At 32.2% G+C, this 11,490-nt stretch overlaps 1 protein-coding gene across 1 annotated transcript; it reads right to left on the minus strand.

Annotated features, from left to right (window-relative positions):
- Window positions 1-4,359: 4,359 nt before the first annotated feature.
- LOC133690895 (uncharacterized) lies at window positions 4,360-7,006 on the minus strand. Its single transcript, XM_062111170.1, has 3 exons — window positions 5,811-7,006; window positions 4,801-5,029; window positions 4,360-4,697 (listed from the first exon to the last, which is right to left on the minus strand). Exons 1-3 carry the CDS (start codon window positions 6,737-6,739, stop codon window positions 4,533-4,535), a joined length of 1,323 nt encoding a protein of 440 aa, XP_061967154.1. The 5' UTR covers window positions 6,740-7,006; the 3' UTR covers window positions 4,360-4,532.
- Window positions 7,007-11,490: the final 4,484 nt, after the last annotated feature.

The raw sequence follows: 11,490 nt of genomic DNA on the forward strand, positions 1-11,490 counted from the left end.
AATTTGGTGCTTAACTAAAATATTAAGCTTAATTTATAAAGAGAAAGAAAGAAACAAAAAGCCCACATAAAAAATGAGTAAATAAAATTAAAATATGGTTAAGATGATATTTATATGATTTGTTTGTTTTTACGTTTTAAAAATATTTTTAAAAAATTTAAAAAATTTAATTTTTTTATTTTAAAATTGATATTTTTAAATTATTTTGATGTGTTAATCTCAAAAATAATATTTTAAAAATAAAAAAATTATTTTGATACACTTTAAAACAAAAAATATTTTAAAAAACAATAATTTGTACTTTCAAATACTCATCATCTCTATAGAATTTGAATTAGCTTTTTTGAAAGGTAGGAATACTCTTTTAGAATTTGAATTAGCTTTTTGAAAGCTAGGACCAACGTTTGACGGGCCAATTCATTATTGAGAAAGACCACGCACATAGATACATTGTTTTGATTGAATTGCAAGCAAAGATTGATAGAAAGTTTGGATTTGATTACACTTTTGCTGTAGATATTGATATGTTCAGACATTGATCATTGCTTGTTAACAGTCATGATATATGAGCAATTGTATCCTGCAGCAATAATAGCATGCATATGACCCAAATTGCCCAGATCATCCTTTGAGCGAAAGGGAATAATTAGATTTTCAACTGGATTTACTTTAAATAAAGAACTAAACATAAAAAAATCCAGATGAAGATATTTTCATTACCTCTGATTAGTCATGGATTTGATATTCTTTTTATTTTATTTTATTTATCTATTTTCTTACAATGGGCCTAGAAAAACAGCCAATAAAATATGATTATTTACTCTATGTACATCATAGAATTTTTCCTAGAAAACAAGAATGAAATGACGAGTATAGTTACAAGTTATGAAACAAATATTTTAAGCATTATCACCCCGAGCTTCGTACCAAGAAGGATTTCGATACCCTCAAAGCAAATATACTCGAGTTTACCGTAATCGATTGGCATCAAGCACATGAAAACAAGAACATGGGAGAATATACTTAATTAAAAAAAAAATGCAGGATGCGGCAAGCTTTTTTCAAAAGCTAAAATGGGTTAGTCTCGGCTCTTGAATTCTTTGTCACGGGGAGGGTACTGTCGATGGTACTTCTAGGTACGCAAGATCTTTACTGGGATTTTTCTGTTTGTCTTGTGTTGAAAGATTGTCTTTAAGAAAATATTTGAAGGGTAGAAATTTCAACATGCAGCTTAGTGTTCAACAAGCATTTAATGGGGGAATCCTCCAAGAAATTGACCAGATCAGTGGTTCAAATGATGGAGCAAAGACCAGAGCACCTATATTCAATTCATAATCTACCCAAATGGTCCGAGATTCAACGGTCCCACGGTAATCAAATACTAGCGGCAATTTTTAAACTTTTAAATTGCTAGAGCGTGATTGTTTTTGCATTTTAATTTTTTTTACTTTGAAATTAATTTGTTTTATATATTTTCATGTTATTTTAATACATTTTTAAATAAAAAACATTTTAAAAAACAATTATTATCAAACTTTCCAGCCACCCACGTAACCCACCGATGATGACACCCAAAATGAAAATTATTCTGGTAGGGACATGGTATATGTAAGACATTGCACAATGCAACAGGAATACTGTCTCTGTCTCTGTCTCTCTCAGCTGGGTGACTGTCAAAGAAAGTAGAGTAGCATCCTGAAAGGGGATGGAGGAGGCAAACTTCATTTCTTGCCACCTTATTACGCAAACCCACTAGGATCAGTCAAAACAGAGGAAGCAGAAACAGCAACACTCCTCACATAACCCCAGAAATAAATATAAGCAAACGCACTACTTTTGTGATGGCCTTTCTTTTATGAGATGCATGTGGAGTGGTTGGGTGTTCATTACCATTGACGGGGGAGTTTGAATCTGAAGTTAGAACTGGCAGCTGGTGGCCAAAGTTGTAAAAATAAGATCCAAGAAAAGAAAAATAAATAATCTATATAGATTTGAAATTCAAACAAAAAGAAAAGGTTCTTTCTTAATTGCCTTTAAAAATTACATGGAACAGAGGTTGTGGATCCATCATGCACGAAAAGCAACCGTTTTCTTCTTCTTTTTTTCATGCCACGACAAAGAACCCCCCACATCATGTTCTTTTTACAATATTTTAAAAGTGCGGGAAAAAAAAAATTATCCTAGCTACACGAACCAGTCCTAGCTACACGAACCAGGAAGGCACATGGCTTCTACGTACTAATCTATTGAAATACTAGATATTTGAACCTTGACCTGTAACAGGTAATATTTTGTAAGGTAAACAAATTTAAGTGAAAATTAAAAATATAAATAAAAAAATTAAAAGATAGACGTAGATAAAGATATTTAACCTTGAAAGATGAGATATTTACCTGGATAAGTTTGCTAATGTTTTTTATTAAAATAATATTTTATTCAACCATATGAAAATAGAAATAAAAATACAAATTAAATTAAATGATAATAGAAAAAATTAAAAGAAAAAACCATCTAAAAAAAGAATTAATTTTAAAAAATAATTAGAAAAAAAAAAAACAAAGATTAGGCACTGTTGGGATTGACCTATTTTGTCAGGGCCTGTGCAATTAGACCTTTATATTTTTTATTGCAACTGGGATGGATGGCATGTCGTTTGTCCTAAATTTTCTTGAAAAAAAAATTCAGACAACGTGTCGCCTATTGAGGTAGACAACACATCATTTGATTTGATCAGATTTCAGCCACTATAATGACTAGAAAATCATGGTTTAAGTTTTTTAATTCAAAAATTATTTTTTTAATTCTTTTTATCCAAAACACATTTGTAACCGTTATAAAAACCAGAAAATCATTCCAAAAAACAAAATTAACTCGAAACCAAAAATCAACCAGAGTTTATATCTTTTTTCCCCCATGAACTTTAAAGATATGAAAACCTAATATAAACTCTTCTAATCAAATGGAACTTTTTTACACAAACCTCGATTGTTTTTGTAGCATAAATTGGTATCAATGATATTTTATTTTTTACCACCGGAATCCAGTAACTTCTCTCTCCTCTCCTAATCAGGGATTAAAACATAAAAAAATAAAATTTTGTATCAAAATTAAATTTGAAGAAAACTAAGGCGCTGAAATCATATAATTTGTGTTATTTTGATAGTTAAGAGGATCAAAATGTATTTTTCTCAAAATTTCTAGAATGCCATTTATGTTTGATATCTTTTTCATTTCGGTTTCTATTCTTTTAATCTTACTATTAACTAAAAAAATAAAACAAATAAAATTTTGATGATCAAAATAAATTATCAAAAAATAAATAAAAGTTATTTATAGTTATTTGTGTGCGTAAACAGTATTGACATTTATAATAAATATCCTAGGCGTTTTAATATTTAGTATAATAGGGACCATCTTCAGGCCTAATTAGTTTTGGGTCCAATCTTATCGCAAGCACTCATTATTTGTCATATATTGTTGAGACAGCATAATTGGTGTACTTGAATTTCCACTGAGCATTCAAGTAGAGCAAGTTATTTTCTGGGCACATATTGGTAGCGCTGTTAACTAAAGCAGGCAAGGTGTCATGGTGCTTAGTTCTTTTCACATCTCCTCATGTTACTCGAGCTGTGATCCTCTGTTATGGGCACAGAGAGAACGGATCAGTTTAAACATGGTAACATAATTAAAAAAGAAAACCCGCCCCTGAGTCTCCGCTGAATACTGTGCTGACATCGATTATTTTTTAAAATAGTATTTTTATTTGGAGATATATTAAAATAAATCTGTTTTAAGATTTTATTTATATTAATGCATTAAAATTATTTGAAAATATTAAAAAAATATTAATATAATTATTTTTTAAGTCAAAAACATTTTTAAAAAATAATAAAAAGCAGAATCACTCTCGATCACGCCTTATATCAAAACAGGCGGTTGTCTAAATTTCGTGGTGTGGTACGACTATTAGATCAAGAGCAAAATGCAAGAAAAGATAAGAAAGAAAATTAAGGGAGATTTCTCAGCAACAGGAGTGCTGGACTTTCGGGTTAAATTAAAAATATATTTGATAAAAATGGTTTAAAATAATATTTTTAGAGAAGATTGTAGTATAAATAGATTTATAAGTTGGTTATGATTCTAATTTTCGGTCAAATCAAGATTTTAATATAAATCAAAAGGTGATCCTAAACAACATATTTATAAATTAAAAAATAAAAAATAATTTAAATCAATTTGTAAAACTACCATTATGATGTAATCGTTGTTGTTGTTTATGGTATGTAAGATCACCCCGTCAAGCAAGCAATCTCAAACAACTTGTAGATAGCGAAGGCAAGGGGAAAAATACAGAGCCTCTTGAAAAGTGATCATAATTCCATTGATATACATGGAGTATGTACAAGTTACGGCGTCGTGACAAAAGAAGGCTCAAACACTCTTCTCAACCTCCAATGAGCTTTTGTTCATCAGGGTGACATCTTCCAAGCGCATAAAATTAGTAAATTTACATTTTCCACAAAAGCTTAAGGTCAAACATTAGTATCGCAAAATTTGCCATCCATCCGATTTTGAACAGCTTTGACAGCAGCAACTCTAGCTGCCGTTGCGGCCCTGTTTGCGGCATGAACTGCCCTGTTCACTAGTTCATCCACCCTGCGCAAGTGAATGGCATTTTCTGCTGTTCTTCTGGCAGACTGCAAATTAAAGCAATCAACAAGCAAAAGTGTGTGAGAAGATTGAAACCTTTCTCATGACCTATATCATCAACAAGGAAGTTCGGAGGTCCAAATAAAATACCTGTACAGCTCGAAGGACTGGATCAGTTACAGGGGGTAGAGAGGTCCTGAGGTTACCAACATCCCATTCCCCACATCTAGTGTCGCCACCACGGAAGGTATACATGCCATAGCCTTGCTTCCGTCCTTCATGCCATGATCCCTCGTAGCAGTGGCCATTGGCAAAGTGATAAACACCAAAGCCGTGCATTTTGTCTCCAAAGTATTCTCCAGCATATCTATCTCCGTTTCTGCAACACAATCGATTTCTTCATCAATATTGAGCTCCTAGTGTGTATACCAATAAAAATAAATAAAACCATAATTTGCTTTGAAGAGTAGAATTTAAGAAACACATGATCACAACAAAAAAAGGAACAGGAAATCATAACAAATCCATGGAAAATGAAAACCTGTGAATTAGAAACAGCCAATTCAATTAAACTTTAATCCGTAGATATGGCTGATTACAAACCATAATCGGCCTGCACTCTGCTGTTCGTCAGATACAAGTCAAAATAGCCATAAATGGAATACTTGATATATCATTAATTTACTCCATACTCCAATTTCCACTGTTTCATTAAATCACGAACAGTTCTAAAATAGGAACCCCGCAACAATTCAACATCACATGCTTGAAAACAAACCATAACAGAAAAGTCAAATACACGGCCACAAATTTAGGAAATAGAAAAACAGAAGTATAGTTCAATTCAAGAATTCACCTGAAAATTTACCAAATTTCCCATCTTTCAACCATAATTTTAAATCCAAGATACTTCTACTAAATCAATCATTGACAGTAAAAAATAGTAAGATCAGAAACCCAGCTTCACACTGAAAAATTGAAGCGGGGCTCAGAAAGAGAGTAAATAAGATGGTAAACCCTACAAAACAACCAATTTTTTTTTAAAAAACCCAACTTCAAGAACCAAAAGGCTTTTTAAAACAGTAACCCGAAGAAACAAAAACCTAAAACAAAATCCAGAAAGTATATGCAAATAAATCAGAGGTCAAGAAATAAATCACCTGAAATGGTAAACACCAAGGCCATGTTTAACCGCACACTTGAATTCACCAACATAGCAACTCCCATCACCACAAGTCTGCACTCCAACACCATGACTCTGCCCATTGAACCATTCACCAGCATAAGAGTCCCCTGTATAAAACCTATAGACTCCATAACCATGCCTTAAACCCTGTCTATATTGCCCTCTATATCTACTCCCTCTAGCCCAACTCTCTATTCCATACCCATCATATCTTCCATCAACCCAATCACCTTCATATCTCCCATTCACAAAGAAATTATAAACCCCACTCCCATTACACTTCCCTTTATGAAACTCTCCTTCATAAAAATCCCCATTGCTATAAAATTCCACTCCTTCTCTTATAATCCTCTTCTCTAACTTCTTATCCTTATTGTTGTTGTTAACATTGGGGTCTCCAATAAACCATTGAACTTGCTTTGATTTGGTTCTTGAAGTACAAAGACTGAATCTTTTTGTGTTCACTTCCCATAATTGCTTGAAAACTATCATATTCTGGTTGATTAAGTTCTTGTTCTTGCTTGCAAAGAACAGCGTTACGGCAATGAAAATCAAAGCCAATAAAAGATTCTCTGATGTGGATACTTCTTCTCTTCTCAAGTAGAAGAAGAAAAAGAAGGAAAGAGAGAAAAAGGTGAAAAAAATGAGCGAGACCATAGTGAAAACTGCAGTGAACCGGGTCGAACCAGTTCTTCTTAGGGTTGAACCACACCGGTTCGGCTTTATTTTTTTCTGTTCTTCTAAATCATCTTCTAGTTTTTGCTGTTGTTGCTGCTGGGCTTTGATAACGTCCTCTTCGGCTACAGAAGTTAAGCTGTGAATGGATGATCGGATAGTGGGAGATGAACGGAGTGAAGACTGAGTTCTTGTAAGCTTCGTTTGGCTGCCTTTTTGAGCGTCCATTTCCTTGCTTGTTGGGATGGGTCCCTGGGAGGAGATCCAATCCAACCCACTAGCCCCCACCGTCTGATGATTTTCTTACTGGGCCCTCCTGTACCGCGATATTCTTATTAATGTTGTGATTTTTGCCGCCGGCGACATATCTCAGACGGCGCACGATAAGCAGTGTCAGAGCGCGCACGTTAGCTAACACAAGTAGAGAAAATGAAACTTTGAAAAGCAAGGGCTCTTGGTTCTAACTTTTTAGAGAGGAAGAGAGAGAGCGTGTTATGATTTGGACCGGTATTTATGGTGTAATGGGGAGAAGGAGGGGATTATAATATGACCGGGATCTAACGGTTAATTATGGAGTTGAATTTTAGCCGTTTGATTTAATCAAAAGGACATCCAGCGTTGAGGGGGAGATATGATGTGGTCGTCGGATCTAGATTCGGCTCCTTTTTTTGGTTTGCTGTGGCAGGTCGGCACGTGTCATCACATGTTTTGAAAGGACATTCATCTTTTTCCATGTTTTGCAGTTTCAATGTTAAGTTGCTCCCTTGGTCTTATCACTGCTGATATGGCGATAATGTGGGTAACGGTGAGGATTTAGTTTGGACAGGGATCATGTCTTACAGCTTTCTAGGATTTATCCCTACCGTTGATGTGGCTATCTATCATGGAAGTCCATGGTCTGTTCGTGTTTTCATTTTTTTAGCTTTTGATGGGTTTTTCCTTGGTGTTATTAAACCTTGCGCATGGCAGGTCGCTTGCGAACTGAATCGATCACAATTCTTTAGCTTAAATCGGATTTTTTTAGAAAAACAGAGCGATTTAATTCAAATGTGATAGATTATTTAACAGCATACATTTATTTGATTTTTTTAAAACAATATTTTTTAATTATTTTTATAAAAAATAAAATAATACCATTTTAATTTACTTTTTAATCAAGTTTGTACTAGTGATTTATATTAAAATAATATTTTTTTATTTTTTAAAACTTATATTTAATATCATACAAAAATATTAAAAAATAATTAAAAAATAAAATTTTACAAAAACATGAACCACAGTGTCAAACTGAGTACGGATTGATATGCGCCGTTGATATGTTAATCAGGTGAATCAAGATGGCGGTCTTGATTGATTTGGAGGCTGGGGCCATCTTGATGAGATGTCACGTGCGGAAGGTAATGCGTTTCTTTGCAGTAATAATCACACGGGGGCGGTGGAGGTAAGGATTGATGAGCAGACAGGCATTCGGAACAGGGACATTGATTTATGAATTAATCATTTTGATTTAATTATTATTAAACCCCAATTTCGGTGCCTTTGTGTAGGAAAAACTATTTCTGCACATTGATTCTTTACTCTGTTCAACTTGATTTTTGCAAGGGTAATGTCATTAGAATACAAAGAAAACCAGGGAGTAGGCAGGCAAGACTATATATATGCAATGGAAAAGGCTAGTGGAGGCGGCCATTTTCGAGAGAAAAAAGCAGCCGCGGCCTTGGAAATTTCCATCACCCGTACTCTCCTTTACATGGTGTGAGAAAATGTTCTTATTGCTATATTTATTTTTCATCAACGTCGCTTTATTAGTTTCTGAAGCAACTCCACTTTATTCTTTTCTGGGGGATTTAGGGGGTAATAATTCTTTGTTTGGGCACCTTTTGGTGAAGTCTTCGAGAGAGGTCATTGGGCGGTGTGAAAGGGTTGAATCGCTGAAGTTCCTAGTCATAGCTAACGTATCGTTTGAGCTTAAAAATCAGTCCTACGCGTCTGGCTTCATGGAGCCATTCAAGGAGGAATTGGGCAACCTAGAGCTCTAGCAGGAGTGCCAACATTCTGCCATGGTGTTGCTGGTGGTCTGTGCTAAGCCTGCCAGCAGAAAAATCTTGGAGCCATAGTTTATTATTTCTCAAAAATACGCAACACAGCACACACCCAAAGTTACAGGGAAGAAAACTCTCAAATCTTGCAATATTAAGTCAATGATAACCTACAAAACAACTTGCATAATATACTCCAGACAAGCAAAAGAGCTAATTAAACAAGAAAGATTAATAATCACCAATAAATAAATAATAATTAAAAAAAACATAATCATAAATCTATATTCCTCAACGTAAATAACATGGGCCTGGTTTGAAGGTTGAATAATAAAAAAATAAAAAAATCGAGTTTTCGAAGTAGATTTTAACTTCAGAAACAAACTCCAACAACCTGAGTATCATAATTCTTAAAAATGGCAATACAAGTAAATTTAGATATCAATTAAAAGAAAAAACTATTACAACTGATAAATGCATAACAAAAGAAATGTGAAAAAAAAAGAGTTAATTAATGACTCGATTTGTCCTTCTATAGCAATGTATTTTTTTCAATTTATTATTATATCTATAATTGAGCTAAATATATCATCACAAGCAAATTACTTTGAATATTGATTTTAGAGAGTTGCTCTGGATATTTTACATGAAGGGTAAATTTGAAGCTTATCATGTATTTACGTATAGGATTAGTTTAAGGATAGATTAGAGAAATATCATGAATCTAGCCATTAAATATTTTTTGATATATTATCATGCATGGTGGCAACATAAGAACGTGATGGCGGTATCCTATTGGTAAACACGTTCGAAGTGTCCAAATAAAATAATAAAATAAAAACAATTAATTTGGCAACAAACAACAAAATTAAATATTGTTCTTCGTGACATGACAGCACTACAATCAAGAAATATTTTCAAAGTTACAGGGAAGGCGGTGTTTAATTGCGGTTAGATATTTGTGTTTTTTAATCTGAAATTTATTAAAATAATTTATATTTTTTATTTTTAAAATTCATTTTTAATATCAAAATATTAAAATAATTTGAATTTTAAAAAAAAAATTAAATTAAAAAAATAATTAAAACTCATCAAATATACATGTGTGCGCATATCAAGAGTTCTAAATGATAATATCGAGGGATATAATTTAACTGATCAGATTCTGAGTTTAATTTTTATAAGTCACTAGTTTGAGTGTTATAAATTTTAGAACCACTAGAAATTTACATGGTTGTTAATTTTAAGATTTTGAAAGATTAATAAGGTGCCTGGGTCGGACACCACAGTTACAAAAGCAAAAGTTCTAAATGGTTTAAATTACTTAATAGAAATACCCTTCCAGTTACATAATAATAATAATAATAATAATTAAATTTGAATAAGATTTAGTGTGTGCGTGCGTGTATCAAGTATGCAATTACTAGACCAAGCCTAAATATGTTTAGCATGCTACTTTTAAATCTTGTAAGACAGTTAGTGGAAAAGAAGAAGAAAATAATGCATAAAAAGAGAACTATTTCTTTGTTTTATTTTCCAACGCGGGCATAAGGATGACAATGGTATCCACTTTTTTGCAAATCTATTTCTATATATCACGATAGAAACAGGTACGGGGAAATTTTTATTTTTATAAAATTAAAGGTGGAGACTGATAAAAAATACTCTATCTATTCAAATACGGAGACGGCAGGGCATCCTTCATTGCATGGGCTTATATATTTATACTACAACAATAATAATAGTTTGTGTTGTTTTTCTAATATTTTGTTAATTTACTTTATTTGATACGTATAAAATATTTTATTTTTAATTAATTTATGTATTTCATTTAATAAAAATAATCCTACAAAAAATTATAGGTGATCATTTTTTGTTCGATTCGGTTTTTATCAAAAAAATATAACGGAATCGAAATTTTTTTTTAAAAAAGACTAAAATTGGATCAAACCGACCGGTTTCGGTTCGGTTTTTTAGGGCAAAAACCGGTTCAAACCGGTTTGGCTCGGTTTTTCCAGTTTTGGCTTGGTTTTTTCGGTTTGGCTCGGTTTTTCTAGTTTGACTCGATTTGGCTCAGGTTTTTTTAGTTCGGTTCGGTTTTTTGTTTTCTGCTTATAAAACCGAAACCAAACCGAACCGGCTGATTTTTTCAAAATTTTAATCGGTTTTTTTTTAGTTTTTTTTTTAATTTTCTCGGTTTAATCGGTTTTTCAGTTTTTTTACTCACTCCTAAAAAAAAATCACGTTAGAAGTCCACCTCGGACAAGGAAAAATGCTATGAACCCCCATTTTCATCCCGAAGAAATTTCATTTAGACTTCGACTAGATTGATTGTCATGTTATATTAAGAGATGTTAAGATGATGCAAGTGTTTTTTTCTAAAAACAATCTTTAAGATACGAGTCTTTGATAAGTTTAGTCAATATAATAATACAAATAGAAAAAACAATGAAAATAAAAAAATTGACAATAACAAATTTTGTTACTAGACCAAGATAACTAGAGAAAAATAAATTGAATAAAATTATGAAGTTTAATCACCTAACAACCCAATATTAAAGGATAAGATGATCATGATCATTTTTAAAATCAGTAAAAAATCAAGTAGAAAAAAAATAACTAAGCCCAATCTAAAATTAAATAAATGATGAATGATAAAACCAAAAAAAATATGAGTTAAAAAAAAGTATATATGAATGAATCTTCTAAACTTAGGTTAATCATTCAAACTCGTAATCCATTAAATCTCAAACCCGAGCTCAACGAAGAAATCAATTTTTCAGTCAACTTTATATTAAAAGATGAAATAAGAATAAAATATTAAATTTAAAAATTTGTCAAAGATAAAAAAATAGCAATAAAAAAATAAGGATTAAACTTGACGAAACAAATTTTGAAAACAAATTCAATTTTAAAAACTATAGCAAATAAAATAAATAG

This window comes from Populus nigra, chromosome 4 (genome assembly GCF_951802175.1).
Source record: "Populus nigra chromosome 4, ddPopNigr1.1, whole genome shotgun sequence".
NCBI classification, from domain to species: Eukaryota; Viridiplantae; Streptophyta; class Magnoliopsida; order Malpighiales; family Salicaceae; genus Populus; species Populus nigra.